The 20,733-nt window shown below is 54.4% G+C and overlaps 1 protein-coding gene and 1 pseudogene across 1 annotated transcript in view; one reads left to right on the top strand and one right to left on the bottom strand.

Annotated features, from left to right (window-relative positions):
* Nucleotides 1–6,027: 6,027 nt before the first annotated feature.
* Nucleotides 6,028–6,328, bottom strand: LOC150014152 (small ribosomal subunit protein uS14 pseudogene; annotated as a pseudogene).
* A 10,850-nt stretch (nt 6,329–17,178) lies between these two features.
* CLSTN1 (calsyntenin 1) overlaps nt 17,179–20,733 on the top strand; it is a 60,193-nt gene continuing 56,638 nt past the window's right edge. Inside the window, exon 1 of the mRNA XM_090268239.1 lies at nt 17,179–17,263. Coding sequence (XP_090124365.1) covers nt 17,179–17,263 — 85 coding nt within the window. The remainder of the gene's footprint in view (nt 17,264–20,733) is intronic.

Here is a 20,733-nt window from a genome sequence, read left to right as displayed (position 1 = left end):
GCCTGATGTGTGAGTCCCCTCTGAAACATCTCTGAAAAGGGCTTGTCCCACCGCTGCTTGAATACCCTGGGGAACTCACTACCTCACAAGATAACATGTTCCATTTTGAGACATTCATCTGCACGTAGAGTTGATCTGCCTTTCTCTGTAACTTCCTGTTCCAGGAAGGAGTTCACAGGTATTGAAAGAAAGATAAAACAGGACCTCTGTGTTAACCAGAAATTACACGGAGACGCACATCAAGCGCTCCTGTTAAGTGTAGAATCCCCCCTGCCCCGCCCCCAGGGTTCTGCGTGGCACCGTGGCGTAGTTAACCTTGGAGTTGTCAGCTCTTCTGAGCGGGGCTATTGAGCAGAGAAGGAGGGCCTGGCTGGCCCTGGTCCCACCTGCCCAGCCCTCACAGGCCTGGCGTGGGCACAACAAGTATCTGTTTTACAAATGAAGAAACTGAGGCATGGAGTGGCAGGGACGCGCGGAGGAAGGGGAGTGCTCCCAGGGCTGTCAGACTCCCGTGGTCTGTAATGGCAATTAGGCCACACGAGAGAGGTGACTTGGGACACGTCAGCCGGCAAAGGGGCATTGGGGGTGTGCTGGGTCCTTCCTGGGCCCTCAGCCCACACAGCAGCAGCGCTGTGGGGCCACCTTCCCGGGAGCAGGTGCACGCGGCCCGTGGTGACTCCAGCGGGCAGGGCTGAGACAGCTGGGGGCCAGGCTGAGCCGGGTTCCCAGCCCTGGGGGGAGGGGGGTGGAGAATGAATGAAGCGCTTCACGGCCCTGTCCCCGCAGGTGAATAGCCACTGTGGGAACCCAGGCTGCTCCAGCCTTTGAGCGGGGACGGCCCTTTGTGGCAGCGAAAATGATCCCTCCGCGGCACCTGGTTCCACGGTGGGGGCAGGAGCTCTGTGGGCCCCAGGGGACCCCGGCTCCAGCCGCCTCCCCTGCCTTCCTGGGCCACCCCTCTCTCCTCTCTCCCTTACCCCTCGGCTGCTCACAGCCGCCCACCCTTTCCCTGTCCTGGAGATGAAATCGGCCCAGACGGACTCTGAGGCCTAATGAAGGGACGTTCTCTTCTACGACAACAGCTGGGTGTTTAGGAAATTTGGGGGGCTCGGGGGACCATGGCTCCTAGTCCTAATTTAAAGAAAGGCCTCCTCAAAGGACAGGTGAAACGCTTTCTGAACATCAGCCAGTGACTAGCCTTCACTTTCCTCCTAGACATTGAAACTGCCCCCAGGGACGGTTTCCCACGGAGGCTTCTGCCAGGCCTTCAGGCAGGAGGTAGCAGAGCTGTTAACTGTTGGTGGCAGCTGAGCCCCACCCATCCTGGGCCTCTGGCTGAGTCCCAGGGAAGGAGCAGAGGGTGCAACAGGTGGCCGCCCCATTTGCACACCTGTGGGAGACCCCGCCCCCCACCCCCACCTGCACAGCCCCAGGAGTGACTTCCAGCCCAGAGCCTCTGAGGCGTCCTACCTCCCGGCCTTTGTCCCTCGACTTTGGCCATAGAAGGAGGTGGGTTTCCACAAACATCTTTTATACAGGTGTCTCCTGCCCTAGTCTTAACACAGCAAGTGTGTACTGGGTGCTACCAGTGTGCAGGTGCCTGGCACTTCCTGTACACCCTCTTCAGTCATGTGTGAGGTAAGCAGGTGGTTTTACAGAAGAGAAAATACGTGGTGTCGTTTGCTAAAGATCAGTGGTTACAGCCAGAGCTTGGACCCAGGCTGTCTGACCCCAGGCTCTGTGTGTAGCCACATCCAGGTTTGACATGAAGGGGAGGGGTGGGGTGGGTGGGGGGGTCACCCCTGCCTCTCCCTGGCCAGCCTGTGTCCCCCAGAGCAGCCTGGTATTGGCCCTGGTCTCAAGCCCCATCCACCTGGTTGTAGGAGGTTATTCACAAATATTTGTCAGGTGGGTTAACGCTGCGCTGGGTCCTGGGCCAGCCCTCCTCTCCGGAGCGAAGCTGCTGCCTCCCTGACGGGGCATGAAGCTGGCCTCCCACCAGCTCCCCGTGGGGGCCCAGCCGTCCTCCAGACTGAGCTGGTTTTTCTAGAATCAGCTGCTCTTTCACTTTGTATGACTCCTCCCGCTCGCAGCTGCCGTCTGGTTATCCTGCCTGGATGCACACCTGCCCCCAGGTGAGGTCTGCAAAGTGCCCTGCCTCCCTCCTGTGGCCTCCGGCTCTCAGCCCTCATTTTCTCTTCTGTAAAATGGGAATAATAATACAAACCATTGTCCCTTTGACAAACTACACAAAAATGCTTTGAGGCCAGTAAGACCCTGGTCAAACATTACTCTCTCCTGACTTCGGGTTGAGACTGTCTATGGTCACAGGATAAATCTTTGTATTCATGTAGTTGGGGGCTGGGGAGACATTCTGGCTGGGGGGATCCCAGGCTGGATCTGACACTTGGCAGCTGTGTGACTTGGGGCAAATTATCTAACTATTGGAGAAAAGGGAAAAACAAGCGCATCCCAGAAGACCGTTGCTGAGAATTAATGAGATGATGCGTGTGACGAGCTTAACCGAGTGACCTGCCCCCGGCGGGTGGTCAGCACATCTGGTCACCATTAAGTCACCATGACGGTGTTCCCCACCCCCGTCTTCTCTGTTTAGAAGCCACTCAGAGGAGTGCAGCACCCCATCCAACCAGGGGCCTGTCAGAGGCTTTTTTAGTGAGAAAGGAAGACGGGAGATGATCCTTTGAGAGAAGCCAAGTCCCGCTGCCTCCTGCTCCCTGCCCCCAGCCCTGGACCTCTCTCTGCTAAGCAGCTTTGCCTGGGGGAAGGGCCCAGCACGGGGGTGGGGGGTCCCCCAGCTGGACCTTGTCATGGCTGGGACAGGCAGGGAGGGGCCTTGAGGAGCCTGGAGGTGGGAGTCCGGTGTTGCAGGGACCCTCCCTCACTCACTCGTGTTTAAACGCCAAATACAATCAGAGCCAGCCAGGGAAGGGGATAAAATTAAATCCTTTATGATGATCAAGTGGTTCAAAAAAAACCCATCCGTCAGAGTCTCCTTCCCACTGCAGCCGTCCAATGGGAGGAGGACGGGGAGCTGCTGGGCCCTGAACCCTGAGTGCGCAGCACCCTTCCCTCCCTCTGCCCCTCCTGCCCCCACCGCAGGGCCTGAGGGTCCCTCTCCTACTTCCCGTCCACCCGCCTCCCACTCCCACCTTGCCCAGAGCCCAGCAGGGCTGGGATAAATGCCTCTTAGTGGGACGGCTGCCGTGGGCAGAGACCTCCTGCGCTCTGGGCTGAGACCTGGGTTTGAATCCAGACGTCACTGGTGACATGCCTTCCTGGAGCCAGGCAATACGGGAGGCACTGGCTGGAGAGAATTTCAAAACAATAAAACCGACGCAAAGTCTGGTTTCCCTTTTCTAAAAAAATGTGTCTCCATGCACCAGCAATGCTAACCCTGGGGCTGCCCCCAACCTCTGACCTCCCCTTAGGCTGGAGCCTGTTCAGAAGAGGCCCCTGGAGCCTAGGTGGGCCGTGGGTGTGAGAGAGGGCTGAGGTGCCCGCCTTGGCCATGGCTTTCCCAGGCCTGTCTCCGGGACCCCCTGCGCCCTTTCCCAGCCTCACCGCCGGCCTCACCCTGCAGCCCTGGTCTCTTCTATGGCGGCCCCTGAGGGACGGCAGGTGGCAGAGCTGCTGGCACCTGGCAGAGCAGAGCCTGTGGTCCCAGCGGGCGCAGGAGGGAGGGCTGAGGTGTACCTTGGCTGGGGACCTAGGATGCTGAGGGAGGAAACTGGAAGGCGGTAAAAATAGTCCTTTGTTTACCGTAGGCTGCACATCCTCATGAGCCCTGTGGGAAAGAAAAACCAGCCGGGAGCAGCCGGAGCCAGCAAGACTGGCCCAGGCGTGGGGGAGCGAGTCGAGCTGCGAGTGGGGGGGGGGGCTGGCGGAGGGGGAGGCAGGACAGCACCCCCCTGGGGCCACCCTCCCCCTGCGCTGTTTCCACAGGTCTCACCACCTCCCTGAAGTGCCCAAGGCGGTCCCTTCTGGCAGCTCCTGGCCAGGCCTATTGTACAGTGACCCCGGCTCCTGTCCCTTCCCCTCCCCACCCAGAGGAGGCCCGTGGAGGGCCCAGTGGGGACTGGCCGCCCCTGTCTACCCACCCGCTTCACGCCAGACCATTCCCGCTGTTTGCCTGCCTGTCTGGGAACTCGTCTTGGGGGTGTGGCCCAGCATCCCAGGGGAAGGTGGTCTGTGGTCCATGAACTTTTCTCTGGTCACCCCCCATCTGCAGCTGTGGTCAGCGGTCAGGGTGGGGGGGTGGCAGAGGCCTTTGTGTCCCCCTGGGCAATGGTCCCTGCTCCTCCCCAGCAGTCAGACCGGGAGAGCAGAAAGCTGGAAACTGTTCGAGAGGCGGGGGTGGGGGTGTCGGGGCAAGACCAGGCATTCTGCACACTGTGACCCATCTGGCCTGGGGGTTATTGCTGGTGCCGGGTGGGCAGCTGCCAGCCCTTGCTTGGGCCTGCTCTTGCCACCCCCTTTGGGTCGTGTGATCTATTCAGGGCCCTAAACATTTGTCTGGGGTGCAGGGGGTAGGGGAAAGGCAAAAGGAGGTGTCCTAGTACCTTGTCCCTCCTCCTCCCAGATACAGCGGGGAGGAGCTCGTGTTTGTGAGTGGGAGGCCCGAGAAGCTTACAGGATTAAGCTCCTTCCCCCACACAGGTCGTGAGGCAGAAGGGGAGGCTGGGGCCCGGCGGAGGGGGTGGGGCACCGCCGGGAGAGGCCGACCCCGGCCAGGGCCCGGTGCTGCAGCCCTTTGTGCCGGGAACCTTGGGTGATTCCGCCCGTGTGTCTGAGCCCCCCTTTCCCTCTAAAACGGGGTGTGGAAGTCATTGGTGCTGCTCCCCCAAACGCTCCCAGCTCTCTGCCTTCTGGGCATCCGGAAGGATTGTGTCCCCCTCTCCCGTCCTTTCCAGTTAAGTGTGGCCCTGACTTGTCTGGCCAGAGAAAGGTGGGTGGAGGTGAGGGGCCCCTTCACGTGGAAGTGGAAGCTTTCAGACCCACTCGGTCCCGCTCCAGAGGAGGCTGCCCTTCCGCCTGGGCGCTGGCAGAGCTCCGGGCCAGTCCGCGCGTGAGGAAGGAAGTGCGTTGTCCTGTGCCCGGGGGTTGCGGGGCCGTGTGTTTCTGCACCACCGCTCGGCCCCTCCTGACCGCTAGGTTGCCCTGGCACCTGTGCGACACCCCATATCCACAGTTCCGTTAGGCCTGTCCTGGCTGGTAGATCAATTCTGGGCTACTGCAGAGGCTCAGGGACTCGTATCGGGCAGAACTTTTTGGTTCGCAGGCAACAGAAACCCAATTCCAACTGGCTTATATCATCGGGTAGTTCATACAATGAAGGCAATTGCTGTAGGAACCAGGGCCTCAGGGACTGGATCTGGAGCCTGGATGCTTCTAGAACATTCTCTTCCTCTAGGTCCATCTCTGCTTGTTTCTACTTGACTTTGCCTTTCGGTCTCATCATCTCCTTTCAGACTGACCTCCTCCTTGGACTGCAGAACATGTCTCCCAGCAGCTTCAGTTCTTTCTCTTAGTGCCCCAAACAGTCCCAGGGCAGCTTCTGATTGGCTATGCTTGAGTGATGTGCCATCTGTTAGACCAATCACAGTGGCCAGGGATTTAGTCATACCCCCTTCCTGTGGCCAGGGAAAGGCAGGCTATTGAGAGTGTGGTGGCCACCAGAGCCACATACAGTGGAAATGGTGGTGCCTAACGTGTGATCAGGGACAAGTTGTCACCACCAGGCTCTGATGCTGGCTGAACCCCAGAGCATGGGAAATCCCACAGTGATGCCAAACTGGGTGGTCTGCCAGCCTGGCTTGGAGGACGTGAAGAACAGGGGCAGGGAGGGAAACTGCTCATTAACATCAGAATGTTCATCTTCCCCAAGGAGACCGGTGCTGTCCTACAGCGGCACTGTGATGTCATGCAGCCCTGCCTGGAAAGGTAGTCGTCCCATGAACGTAAACCAAATCTGTAAAATGTTGCGTGTTGTACGAATTCTTTTTTTTTTTTTTTTTTGAATTTTTAAATTTTATTTTATATACAAAGAGCTAGCCATTCTGTAGTACGGTAGATGTCTCGAATGACCCGTTCACAGGAAGTTTACTTAGTCCAACTTAATGAAGCCTATATCCTTCGCGTACTGACGGAAACACTGGCGGCACATATTAAGGCCATACTTCCGGATCAGGCCGTGCCGGTTTGAGCAGATGCGGCAAGAACGAGAACCCTGGCCGAATTTTCTCGGATGGCTCCAGTACAGCTGCTGGTGACCCATCTTGCTCTTTCTCCGGCAACGAGGTAAAAGGGACGAATTCTTTTAGAGTCACTGTATATTAAAGGGTCTGATCGATTCCCAGTCAGGGCACATGACTAGGTTGCATGTCAGGTCCCCAGTTGGGGGCGCAAGTGAGAGGCAACCACACAGTGATGTTTCTCTCCCTCTCTCCTTTCCCCTCTCTCTAAAAAAGAAAATGAAATAAATAAAGGGTCTGAGAAGTCCTACAATAACGACATCTGTTTCATTTAGCTTTTCCCTCACCTGTTTGACCCCAGAACTCTTCAGTTTTGGGGGGGGGGATTTTGGGGAACACCCCGTGAGAACTGCTGCTGTGGAGAAGGAGCACAAGATATAAAATCAGAGCTCAAGTCTGAGCCCTGTTCCTGGCGACTTGTCAGTGCTCGGGACATGGTGGCTAGCCTTCCAGCTAGGTCCCTTCCCGGTCAGCCCCAGCCCCCGCTGCGGACAGGCAGGCATGACTCACCTTCCTCTCTCTGCCTGTCCAGAAAAGCCTCAGCTTTCCCCATCTGTGAGATGGGTGAGAATACCAACCCCCACAGGGTTGTTCTAGTGGGGCGTGAGAACAGGGCTTTGATAAGTATCTTGTAAGCTGTAAAGCGTTGTGCAGATGCCTGACCATTATAACTGGTTTGACCTGGAAAAGACCGTAAGCTATTTACCTTTTAAGGTAGGCAGCCCTCCATCATCAAGATTAGGGGACGACAAAGGTAAAGCTAATGACGTGTCCAGGACTGGCGGAGCCAGGTGACTAATTAGAGATGGGTGTAGCAGTGTCTCGAAGAATAAAGGTCCCGGGGGCCAGGAGAACAGAGGTGACAGGGGTGGCGAGCCCTGGGGAAGAGGCTCTGGCAGGAGGGAGGAGCCGGCTTTTGCTGCTGATCCCTTCTGGAGACTTCTGAACAGACAGCGATGCTGGCGAATCCTCCCTACACCCCTCCTTGTCCCACCCAGGGGACTCTGCCTGGGACAGAGGTGGATCTCTGAGTTTGCCTGGGCCACCTGAACAAAACAGCACAGGTGACTTAAACAAAAGGAATGTATTGCCTGACAGTTTGGGAGGCTAAAACTCCAAAACCCAGGTGTGGGCCGGATCGTTCCTTCTGAGGTCTCTGCTCCAGACCCCTCTCCTCGGCCATAGACGGCCACCTTCTCCCATGTCTCTTCATCACTATCTTCCTTCAGGGACCACATTTGCACTCTTTATAAGGACACTAGTCATACTGAATTAGGGCCCACCCTAATGACCTCATTTTTTATTTCCTTATTTTTAGAGAGAGGGAAGGAAGGGAGAGAAATACCAATCGATTGCCTTTCACACACGCCCAGACTGGGGACGGAACCCACAACCCAGGCGCGTGCCCAGACCGGGAATTGAACTGGTGACCCTTGGCTTTGCAGGACAAAGCTCAGCCAACTGAGCCAGACCGGTGAGGGCCTAATGACCTCATTTTAACTTGATTGCCTCTGTAAAGACCTTATCTCCAAATAAGATCACATTCTGGGTACTGGGGTTTAGGACTGCAACATAGGACTTTTGGGGAGATGCAGTCAGCCTGTAACCGTGGGCACCTCCCTGGGTCTCGCCGGCCTGCCTCCTTGGCTGAAACCATGTGGCTATGTCCTGCTGGAAGAGAGAAGGCCCGGAATTGTGTTAATTGCCACAATACCAGACCTGCAATTAATATGCCACAGGAACAAAGAGCAAATGTACTAATCGCACATAATTGGGCTTAAACTACACCCTCAGCGGAGCTGTGCCACTGAGCCCGCTGTTTATGCTCCTTTTCAAATTAGCGAAGACGAGCAAATTACCACCCTGTTTCCCCTTCACCCTGCTCAGAGGGAGCTGTAGGGGAGCCCAGCGTGACGGGGTCCTGTCCAGAGCCAGGCACCCAGCCTGACCTTTGGAGCAATAGGTAAGACCAAGGGCGTTGACCTGACTGGGGCCTTGGCAGACCCCGCCCAGGGTGGCAGGGACAGGAGCTTTGTTCTCCGTGGAGCGCCTTATGAGTGGTGGTGGCTGTTTGGGGCCCTGGGGCAGGTCTGGAGACTCCAGGCTCAGTGCTACAACCTGTCTTCCTCCGTTCCTGCGATGGCCGTCAAGTCCAGGGGCAGGCAGCAGATGCCCCTCAGAGGGACCGATAAAAAACGCTCTTGTCCCCTCTTCTGCTCTCAGCACACAGGCCTGATGGCTCTGTGTCTCTGTGGCCCTGGGGACACACTGTTGGGAGCCTGCCCTGCCCATGCTTGCCTCCTGCAGCTGGAGGGCACCCTCCTAGGCCTGGGGGTAGTCTGCCCCCAGCCTGTGTCTGGGGGGCTCCTCACCCTGGGCCTCTCCCCCTCCTCCACCGCCTCTCTGCCCCCTTGCTGTCACCCATGGATCTGACTCCAAGCTGGGCCTCTTCAGCCGGGGATCAGCGTGGGGGTGGGATTCACAGACTCCTGGGCCGGGCCCGCCCCTCCCCTGCAGGCCACCAGTTCGGCAGTCCCAGCCTCCTAGGGCTTCGGGGACTGCAGGAGGGGCCTTGTTCTCTCTAGCGCTTTCCCACAATTTGCCTCCCTGCCTTTCCCAGGTGGCTGGCCTTGGCCTGGCTCCTGCTGAGCCATCCCCACAAAGCCCGTGGGAGCTCTTGGGCCCTGCACGAGGCTGGCTGGAGGAGACCGCCTTGCTCTGACAGGCAGCCTCCTCATGTGCACCCCCTGACTCAACGCCCTGAGATGATAGAAACCCCCCAGCACTGCAACGGCAAGGAGGGGGAGGGGGAAGGGGAGAGGAGGGAGGAGCCACCGCCTTCCTGCTGCCCCTAGAAATGCACTAAAGTCAGGGGCAGAAATGCCTCCCTAGGTACGCATCCCCTTCCCCTGGCTCTTCCTGTTGGGCTGGACAGAGATGGGGGCAGCGCCAGGCCGTGGCAGCCAGGGTGCTGGGCCGTGACAGCCTTAAGGTGCCTGGGCCGTGGGGAGGGCAGGTCTTGAGAGGTAGGCACCTGACTCTACCTCCCTAGTCAGACATGTGGGGACTTGGGCCCCGGGCCTCTTAAGGAACCAGCAGGATTTGAACAGGCAGAGAGAGGACGGTTAGTCACTCCTGCCTGTCCACAGAGGGGGCTGGGGCTGACTGAGAAGGGACCTAGCTAGAAGGATGGCCGCCATGTCTTGAGCATGGACAAGTTGCCAGGAACGGTGGGTTAAATGCAAGAAAGGTCCAGAAGGACAGGTGAGAAGGTCCTGTCCGCAGTGTGTGAGGGCAGGAGCTGGCCTGGGATGATCAGGACAGGCCTGTCCTTTGACAGAGGGGACCGTCCTTTGGGATGGGATGAGGGACACCCCCTCCCCCTTACTGTTCCACCCCAGCGTCTTGGCTCCCCCACCTGACCACCGACTATACCACAAGCTCCCAGAGCCAGAGGAGGCACCAGGACGGGGATCAGCCACGTGTGTCGCCCATCTTGATACCCCTCTGACTGTTCGTGGCTCTGCCGACACTTGCACCATCAGAGCAGTTGCTGGGAGATAGCAATGTTGTGGGTAACAGCTTCAGCTTTGGGGTTGGACGGGTCCGGGTTTGAATCCCGGCTCTCCCTCTTAGCTGCGTGATGGCCCGAGCATGAAACCAGACACTGCACAGGAGAGAGAATGCTCCCTGCAGGCCCAGCCCACAACCAACACTCTCTCAGACGAGGAGGGAGTCCCTGAGCGACTACACGAGCTGGAGGCTTAAAAGGGCCAGAAATTCCAGAATTTGGCTCTTGACTTTTGTTGGCATTTGCTGGCCCAGGGAGCTTCAGGACTGGGAAAAAGCGCAGAAAGACCAGAGGAGCCTCGACCAAGGGCGGGCTGGTCTGGCAGTTCCCCCCACCCCTCTGAGCCTATGCTTCCCATCAGTTAAACAGACGAATAAGCACCTTGACTAGGGAGGTGGTTGTACGCCCTGAACGCATACAGGAAAGCATCTCTTACAACCATCAGCCGTTCCTTGGACTCCTCAGAGTACGTTCGCGGATGTCATCAGCAGCGTCATTGTCACCGTGAGAGCCGTTACCACGAACTGAGTACCTTCTCGGTGCCCCTGACTGAGCGAAACCCCTTGTAGGCATCCTCTCGTTTAATCCTCCCAACAGCCTAAAGCAGGTATTATTATTATTATTATTGGGTCCATTTTACAAATGAGGAATATGGAGCTCAGAGTAGTTACTAGGCTGCCTGGTCTTTCCTGCTAATAATGAACCCAAGTCTGTCTGAAGCAAGATCATATGAGTAAAATATTTCTCCTATTTTATTTATTTAGATTTTATTTACTTTTAGAGAGAGGGGAGGAGAGAGAGGAAGAGAAGAAGAAAAACATCGATGTGTTCACATGCCCCCAACTGGGAACCTGGCCCACAACCCAGGCATGAGCCCTGACTGGGAATCGAACCAGAGACCCTTTGGTTTGGAGTCTGGTGCACAGTCCACTGAGCCACACCAGCCAGGGCTCCTCCTATTTTTTAAACCACTTTATCCTACCAGCTCCTCTCCATTCCAGGAAATCGGATGGCGCTGTGGAGGGAGCCCAAGCTTGTGGCTGTTGTCGCTGTGCAGGAGCAGGGACTGTGTTTCCTCCAAAGTGCAGGGTGGGCTGCACTGTCTCTGCCCTTGCCTCCCCCTCCCCACGGAAACCCAGTCCAGTACTTCCCATTGGGGTGTTGTGGGCAGAGAGGACACATCGAGTTCGGCGTGTGTGACCCCAGAGGGACCACGTGTGCCCATATGCAATGTCTGCGTGGTGCGCAGGTGTGTGATTCCTGCTGCAGAATTAAATAGCACCCCCCCACATGCAGAGCCGAGGGGCTCTCGTGCACCCCCAGCTGCCCATCGGAGATGGCAGGGGAATATGCTGTGTGTTACCTGTGGGAGGGGGTAGAGCAGGAAACCCCAAGCCTTATCCCACCTTTGGGGTTCAGGGAGGGGAGCAAAAGCAAGCTGCCTGGCTTCCCTGGGAAGGGGAGAATTTCCTTCCCTGAAAATTGTCACTGGACCAGGCTGGTGTGGCTCAGTGGCTTGATCACTGGCCTGTGAACCAAAGGGTCGCCGGTTCGATTCCCAGTCAGAGCACATGCCTAGGTTGCAGGCCAGCTCCCCATCTGGGGTCACACGAGAGGCAACCACACATCAATGTTTTTCTCCCTCTCTCTCTTCCTCCATTCCCCTCTCTCTAAACAAATAAATAAAATCTTTAAGAAAAGAAAAGAAAATTGTCACCGGCCAGCGATGGCTGACCCTTCCTGCGTGGGAATTCTCGGTTCCTTTGCAAATGGAGAGCGGTAGAAAGTGTTAGGGATTCCCTGGAGACCACAGCGATGCCACTGGCAATGCCCGGAGCCGTGAACGGTAATGAACAAGAACAGTAATAGTTCATGTTGTACTGGCTCCTCTACTCCCCACAAGCATGAGGCGGGCACTGACTCATCTCCATTTTACACGTGGAGGTGCTGAGATGGGAGGGGAGGGAACTTAGCCAAGGCCGCAGGGCCAGCCTGAAAGCACACAACAGGCAAAAGATGCAAAAAGGCTGGCTGCCAAGCTCTTTGTAAAAGAAAAGACTGGAAACCGCCCTCAGTCCATAGGGGGCTGAGGAAATCAACCCTCGTGTGTCCACATAAGGAAAACTTTCTCCGCTCACAACACCGAACATGTGGGGTTTTGACATGAAGCAATTCTCTGATTCCCTGTGCACACCGACGGAGTGTCCGACGATTTAATTTTTGACACTTCGCATGGCAGCCACAAAGAGTGGGTCTCCAGGTTCCCCACTCTCCTGTCCGATTTGGCTACAATCCTGAGGTTCCCATGATCCCTTTCTCAAATCAATAATTTATCATAAAGGCTCACAGAATTCAAGGAAACACTTTACTTACCTCTACTGGTTGATTACAAAGGGTGCAAACGAAGAGCCAGAGGGAGAAGCTTGTAAGTTGAGGTCTGGAAGGGTCCCGAGTGCAGGACCTACTGTCCCCTTGCATTTGGGGGTCGTCACCCTCCCAGCATGTGGATGTGTCCACCGCTCCACAGGCTCTCAGAATCCTGTCGTTCGAGGATTTTTATAGAACCTTCATCCCGTAGGCATGATTGAGTATTGCCTCCTCCTCTCCTCGAGTCTGGGGGTGAAGTGGGGCTGAAATTTCCAAGCTTCTAATTATGGCTTTGTCTTTCTGGTGACTGTCCTTCATCCTAAAACTCACCCAGGAAATTCCAAGAGATTTAGGAGCTCTGTGCTAGGAACCAAGGAAAATATATATCTATTTCTTACTATATCATGATATCATATCACACAAGGGAATACTATACAGCTGTGAAAAGGAATGAAGACTGTTTGTATACTGAGATGGAGCCAGCTCCAGGATAATTTATTCAGTGAAAAAAAGCAAGATTCAGAACAGCAGGTGTGATATGCTGCTTTTCATCTAAGAAAGGGGAGATAAATACATTCAAGTATTTGCTTGTATTTAAGGAAAAAAAGAAAAGAAAAAAGAACCCACAATGGAAGGATAAGCCCCAAAGAGGCAACATGGTCATCTATTAGTGGGGGAGGGGTCAGGGAGGAGACAGGAATGAAACCAAACTTCTCTGAGCACCTCGCTGTCTAGATTTGACTTTGGAACTATGCAAATATTTAACATGCCATAAAACGAAATTAGAATTTTACAAAACGGAAGGACGTGGGTAGATATGCATTTGAACCCAGGTCTGTCCAACCAGAGTCTCCGCCCTAAGCCGCATCCTTTATAACCCCTTCTAACAGCAATGGAGTGACCTGGCCAGGCCTCTGGAATGCAGAGGCGGGGCCGGACTGAACCCTTGCGGGGCTCCAGGTGGATCCTGTGGTGCTGCCGGGGGCTGTGGTTTCAGTACCTTCAGGAGTTGATAATCAGCGGCTCTCAGCAGCTTTCCCACTGCCTTCTCCCCAGCACCCCGATGTGGGTTTGCTCCCGAGCACGTGGCTAGGAGAGCGGCTGTCACCGCGGCTTCATCTGCCTCTGGCTCGGTTCCCCGTGCACCCGCCGCGGCTCCCTGCCCTCACGGGAATAACACGCCACCTGGGAATGGCTGGGCTTCCTGGCCAAGGGCTTTCCTGCTCGGATCTCATTTCATCCCAACGGCAGCTCTGGGCCTAGGAATGGTCTTCCAGGTGAGGTGGGGAAGTTCTAGTCTGGATGAGGACCGCCACCCGCAGCCTTGTACAGCTGGAGGGCGGCAAAGCCCACCTCTGACAGTGGTGGCCCAAGCTGGAGGGTCCGGTGCAGGGCGTTTTTTGGCATCTGGGGCGTAATTTCACATAGGGGCTAAGGCACTATTTCGGGGCTCAGACAGACATGAAATTGAATCCCAGGGGTCCTTTCTAGCAATGAGCTCTCAAACAAATGTTGCGTTTTTCTAATCTGGAACAATAAACGTCCCTCTGGACAGCGTTGCTGGAGACATAAATGATATTAGCTTAGTACAGAGGCTGTTGTTATCAAGACTCATTTCAAGAGCTGAAGGTGCTGCTGGGAGGTGGCGGCTGGGGGCTAGGGTGGGAAAAAAAAAAAAAAAAGACTCATTTCAAAAGATGCAGCACCCTGGGTATTGGGTGTCCTCTCTACCTACTGCTCGGTCAAAGAGTTCAAATGTCCAAATCTCCCTTGTCTGGCTGACGAAGCCACTGCCTTCTCCTCCCTCTAAGTACCCCTTAAGGACAGGCCTGGGTGGTGCCTCACTCCCGGCTGCCCAGGGCCCCTGGCACGGCAGGCTCCGCTCAGGCAAGGCCCCTCTCTGCTAACCAGAGCACAAGCCTGCACAGATCCCCATCGCAGGGCCATTTTGAGAATTAACGAATCCATCACGTGAAGACCTTTGAAAAGGGCCAATATGGCCGATGCTATTGTCAGGCCGACCGGAAATGGAGTTCACTGGTTCTCTGGCTTTCAAGATGTCCACGCTGAGCCTTGGAGCTGGATTACCTCTCCTGAGGGCAACCCTCAGCGCGCAGGCTGCACTGAGCTCACTGCTGTCTGTCTGCCCGCCTGCTGCTGGACCTCTTTGATCTTTTTCTTTGTTTCTTTAAGGGACAGTGAGGGTGAGAAGATAAAGGGATCCGGATTCCAGACACCAGAAAGCTTTTGTTTGTGTTTCTAATAGAGTTGAATACATCACACTCTCCCTCTTGGCATCAGCCTAGTGACACAAAACACAGCTCTGAGATTACACCTTTCTGATTTTGTTTTGTAAATCTCGAAGGTCCCTGGGAACCTGCGGGGGAACCTTTTACCCTCTGATGTGTGATCTCCATAATAAAAAAAAAGACAAATTCATTTAGTTCATCACTGGATTTTTGCTGACTTCCTATTGTGTGTTCAGCAGTACACTAGGAGCTCAGAAGGCTCCCGAGGGAGAAACTGTCATGTGTAGACCTACTGAATATTACTCACAGAGGCACTTCAATTGCATTTCGTTTAATCCTCACAATTAGGAAATAGGGATTGTTATCGCATTTCATAGGTGAGGAAAGAGACTCAGACAGTTCCTTAAGTTGTCCAAGGTCATCTGTAGGAGTAGGAGCCAGAATTCCCATCGAGGGCAGTCTATACCATCTGGGTCCTTCCCACTAGAATAGTGGGGAGGAGAAAACGACACAAAGTAGCAGATTATCAAGTCTTGGCTGGTTACGAGCAGGTGGAGTTTGGAGAGGGAGAGCCTGATAGTCAGGAGGACTTCCTGGAGGAGACAGCCCAGAGGTACATTGTAAGGACCTGAGGCTCAGGGCAGAGGTGGAGGAGGGTGTGCCATGTGATGCTGTTCCTGGGAAAGAATGAACTGAAGGCAAATAGTGGGGACAATAGGCCCTGAGGTCGGCTGGGTGGGGCCTGGGGCCGAGAGGTGGGAAGCCAGCAGAGCTGAATGGACCTGATGAGGTGGCAGTAGGTCACCAGCCTCTAGGAGCCAGGGAGGGATGGAAGGAGCAGCAATGCCTGGAAAGGATGACTCTGCAGTGCTGGCTGGAAGGAGTGGAGGGGTGGCCTAGAGATGGCAGGGGCCACGCAGGTGCCTTGGGAGGGGTCTAGCTCTCCTGGGCTAGGAGGGAGTGGTAGGGAAAGCAGAGGTGGCTCACCAGGCTTTGGTGGAGGATGCCTTTGAGGGACAAAGAACAGGGAGGAGCATATTCATTACAGATTGCTTTGAAAGCTTCAAGTCACATCATGCCTCTGTTCACTGCCTTTCAAGGTCGGCCTTGTACGATTAAGTCCAAACCCCTCTTGCTGTCACTTAAGGCACCTCGCAGTCTGGCCTCTGGCTACCTTTTTCGGCTCCTCGCCCACTACTCTCCTAATAAGAGCTCCGCTCTCCACAGCCCTCCACCACGGCAGTGACTCCCTCCCTCCTGGCCTCCACAGCTGCCTACCCCCTGCCACTCCACCCCAAGCTGGTAGCCACAAGCCCACCAGTCAGCCGGACCCTCTCAGCAATCACGGCTGCGACAGTCCTTCTGCCCTGGATCACCTTTGACAGCTCTTCCAGCACAGCCTGGGATAATTAGTATTTTACTGTCATTTAACTTTTGCAGTTGGTGGCTCCCTCAGGCCGCCGTCCTGTCCTAGAGGGTCAAATGTTCTTTTTACAGGAGTTGTCTCAGCTGGGGAAGTCATCACGTCTTAGTTTCCTCATCTGCAAAACGGAGCCAATAATGTCTCACAGTGCCTGGCCCACAGGAGCCCTACATGACGGCAGCAGTTCTTTTCTCCAGTATGGGGTGGTCCCAGGGATGGAGGGAAGGTGGGGGCCCCAGGGCAGGAAGAAAAGGGAGGACCCAAGACCCTCTAGGGATCCATCTGGATCCCTGCATTTCTAAGGGGGGGTGGGCCGCTGGTGTGAACTCAGATCTTCTACAAAGGGTGAGCAAACGAGCCACCTTTAAAAAGCCACAGGCGGATTTCTTCAGCAAATGGGGAAATCTTGCGTTACCAATTCAGGACGGCCTCCCTGGGACAGGCAATACCCCCACCCCGCGCCCAGCAGGGCTGGCACCCTTGCAGCACGTGCAGCGCAGCTCCTGACTGTTTACAAGGCGCAGTTCGCCGACCTCCTCTCCTCGAACACCTATCACGACTCCGCGAGCTCCCTCTCATCCCCTCCACTTGGCAGAAACACCGAGGTCCTGGAAGGTGACGTGACTTGCCCGAAGGGGCCAGGGTGTTGGCGCTCCGGGGCCATGGGCTGCACATTCCAACGGGGTCTGCACTCCCGGGGGTCGGGGGTGGGACCAGCAGAAGGGGAGGCCCGGGCCGCCGGGTACGGCCCGATTGGCTCCAGAGCCTGGGAGCGCGCAGGGAACGAAGAGCTGATGCTCTAGACTGAGGCCGGCGCGGGGGAGCAGCCCCCAGGGCCCCCCCGGCCGCTCCGGAGCCACCCCACCCCCGGGGCGCGCCCCCGCGGGCGCGCGCTCCGAGTTCCGCCGGGGAGCTCGGAGGCGCGCGCGCCCCTTCCCCGCCCTCCCGCCCGCGCCCCGCGCGCTCCCCGCGCCGCAGCGCGCGCCTGGCCCTCGCTCCCCTCCCCGCCCACCGCCACCCCGCCCGGAGCCGGGTACCCTCGCCGGACCCGAGAGAGAGCGCCGCCGCCATCTTAGTCGTCGCCGCTGCCTCCAGCGAAGCGCAGCGTCTGCGGACGGGAGGGCGCTCGCGGCCCGAGCGCGCGGCCCAGCGTCACGGCGGCGGCTCCTCCGCGGACCCTGGTGCTCGCCGCGGCGCGAAGCAGCCGGCTCCGGGCCGCCAGAGCCCCGCTTGGCGCCCCGCGCGCCTTCCTGCCGCTCCCGCCTCGGGCCGGCCGCGGCGCCGAGAGCCCGAGCGATGCTGCGCGGCCCTGCGCTGGCCCCGGCCGCTTGGCTGCTGCTGGCCGGGCTGCTGTGCGGCGACGAGGTCTGGGCCACGCGAGGTAAGTGTCGGGGCGCGGGGTAACCGGGGCGCGGCGCAAGGCCGAGGGCCGGGAGCCGGGAGCCGGGGCTGGACGCTCGGGTCGGGGCGCCGGAGGCCGTGGGCGCGCGCTGCAGGCGCCCGGGGAAGCCGAGGTCTGTCCCGGGAGGGGCACCTGGGCCCTGGCCGCCCCCATCGCAGCCCCGGGTGGTGGCGGCGCGGATTTGGGGGACCTGCAGACGGGCCGAAGGGTCGGTCCATCTTCCTGGGCAGCGCCGGCGGGCTGGGGCTGCACGCCGGGGGATGTGCGGTGTAAGTGTGTGTGCGCTCGGATGTGCACCGGGCGGGGGGCGCACGCACGGTTTTTGGTGTGTGCTGGCTTACATAAGAGCCCACTCCTCCGCATCCCTTTCTGAGATCCCGGTCCGCACCGCGGACACTGCAGCTTCGCCTCTTTCCTCCTCCTCCTCCTCCTCCTCCTCCTCCTCGTCTTCCCAGGGTCCTTTCAGCGAAGGAGCCGAAGCTGAAACTTCTTGCTCCTCTCCCACCCTTTCACCCGAAGGTGAGAGTGTGATGAGGTCTAGGACCGCCCTTTCCCTGTGTTTTAGAAATCTTCGTCTCCTCCACCGCCGACGCCTGGGGCAGCTTTTGCTGACGGTACTTCAGACCGTGCCAGGGCTTCGATGTCCTCAACAGAAAAAAGAAAGCCCTCTTTGATTCCTTAGGGCCGAAATTGTTTTACGGTTACTTGGCAAAAAATATTTCTTAGTGACTTGATTATTTTGTTGCTTGAACCCGCAACCACTTTTAAACGTTAACATGTTTTCTGATGTTGGCCGATCTTGCCAACGAAAAGCTTACGCATTGCAGATACATGTTTCGGAACGGATCTTGGAATCATAACCACTTTTCCTTGGCCTTGGAGCAAAGTAATCCAGGTGTAGTCTATAGAATACTTGAATCTAGTCTTCTGATTTTTTTTTTAATAACCAATTTTTTTTCCAGGGGAAGGGTTGATCCAAATCCAGATTTGGTCATATTTCACTTTAGCAAGCTTGTAAAAAATTCTCATGTTCTCTTCCTTGGCATGACATGAGAGAACTGCGGTGTTAGCAAATTAAGGGGCAGAAGAGGCACATGTATCTTTTGTCCCGTGTTTCTTGCTTCTCCTGGAGGATGACAAACTTTGAATACTTCTTTCATTTCATTTCTGACATTGTTGACTCTGTCACGTTCAGATCTTAGTTACTAAGTATCTGATGACCGTCAATTAGATTTTTTAAAGTTACCTGAAGCTAAGTTTGAAATGTTATTTTTCAGACGTGAGATGGAGGTCTGAAAGTCACATATATCCAAGCAGAAATGTCAGAGTTTTGCTTCTCTTGGGAGAAACACATTTTTAAAATCTGGTTGGGTTCAACTGTATTTAATTTAGTCAGTGATAACTTTTCCTGTTAAAATCCATATTTTTTTGTTGTTCATTCACCTACGTTTACTCTTCATTAATGAATTAGCAGATGGTGTAATTAGCCCATTGGCACCATTGAGATACTTAAACTGTACATTTCAATATCAAATATCTTCATTATGACACACTTAGCAGAAGTCTTATGTGAAAGGTGACTTGAGTCCTTTGTAATTTGCTAACTTTAAACTTTTCTTAGTGTATTTATAGTGCTTAAGAATTCTTAGTCTTCAGAATAAAAACCCATTTGAACATCAGTTATTCCATTGCATTTTTTTTTCAGCTTGCAAGTTAGAAAATCTCGTGAGTATTGCATGAAATGCTGATGAAACGATTCCATTTGGAAATGTCACAAATTATTTTAACCGTAAATATAAAGTTTGTGGAGACATGTTCTGTACTTTAAAAGATGATCATTTTATATAATTTTTTTCACTGCTGCCAGACAGTATGGCATTAGGAGCTGCTGTTCGTGCTCTGGCCCCCTCTAATGAATATTAATGGGATGAGGATCACATAGAAATTGCCGCAGAGAATGTTAGGTTTTGTCATCTAAATGGCATTTTGACTATCAGTCCTTTGAACCTGATATTCCACTTCGGTTGTAGCTGTAGTTCTCAAAAAACATAAAGTAAACCGAAATATTAGGAGAACCGTCCCTGGCATGTTCAAGGCTGCCTTCCTTCTCTCTAGTCCATCCATTAAGAGGAAATAGAAAATTGAAATAGAGAAAATAGAAAGCTTCTATGAATATTAAAAAACAAACAAACCCCAAGTGCAATCATGTAATGCATTGCAAAGCCAGATAAATAATATTGACTGTGATGTTCCAGTTTGTACGCAGCCTTCTGAGTGAGACCTTTTCTCCCGTCCTGTCTGAGATTTCCTCTCTGTCCCCACCCCCGGAATCCTCCCTTCCCGCTTCACTTTCCCTTTTTGCCGCAGCCCTCACTCTGACACCTTCGTGATTATTTTGTTTATTGTCCGTCTCACTAGAACATACGCCCCAGGGTGGAAGGGTGTTTGGCGTGTTTCGTTGGCATAGGTATCCTGTTTTCACCTGACAGATAAATGTTATATACTGAAAAAAAGCATTTACAGACCATAAACAACGTAAGTTCTGCAACATGGATATCAGAATTCATCAGTAGATAATTTTTCAAGGACCCTTCTGTTGCTTGCAGGGTTGGGGATATTAGATCCTAAAAACCTTTAACACCTTTTGGAGGCTGTAGCTTTGTGGCTGCCACTTTGAGTCCATTTAAAAAAATAATGTAGTTTTCAACCTTTTTAGAAAATGATTTCTTAATTTGTTACCTTGTTCTTCAGAAGCAACTTGGAAGGAAAAAGTTCTTTGAATATAGACTTCAATATTATGCTTAATCTAACATTTTTATTGTTTAAAAAATGTCATTTATTTCTCATAAGAGGCCTATAACTGCTGAAGAAATAATAAAATGTTAATTATGAATGTATTCTGACGTAAGAGCTGTAACTGATTAATTGGAGCCTTCAGTTAAGTAGAGCCTTCTGGCTGCATGCTACTTTTAGGAGAAAAAGCATAGCACCGAGCAGTTTCATGGGAGTTTGTTTTTAAAGGAAGTTTTAGGAGCTCATATCATACCTTATTTGTGTCAGTGCTACTTATTTTTGAGCAAAAACAAAGTTCAGTTTTACATATGAGGAATATAGCCAACAAGTGAAATTTTAATGAAATATGATAATATTATTTTTGCATTGAAATCAGAAAATCCTGTAATTCCATGAACTACTTTTGGGATTTAAACGTTTAAGTTTATTAAACCAACTTTTTAAAAGCATATATTTTATTTATTTATTTTTGGGGAGGGAGAAAGAGAGGGAGAGGAACAATGATGTGAGAGATACATGGATCAGTTGCCTCTCGCACACCCCGAGCCGGGGACCTGACCCCGGCCCAGGCCTGTGCCCTGACTGGGGATCGAACTGGTCACCTTTTAGTCTGCAGGCTGGCACTCAATCCACTGAGCCACACCAGCCAGGGAAGG

This window comes from Furipterus horrens, unplaced genomic scaffold (assembly GCF_987537825.1).
Source record: "Furipterus horrens unplaced genomic scaffold, mFurHor1.1.pri manual_scaffold_3, whole genome shotgun sequence".
In the NCBI taxonomy this organism is placed as follows: domain Eukaryota; kingdom Metazoa; phylum Chordata; class Mammalia; order Chiroptera; family Furipteridae; genus Furipterus; species Furipterus horrens.
Note: the sequence above shows the minus strand (reverse complement) of the source record. Positions and strands in the feature narration are given on the sequence as shown.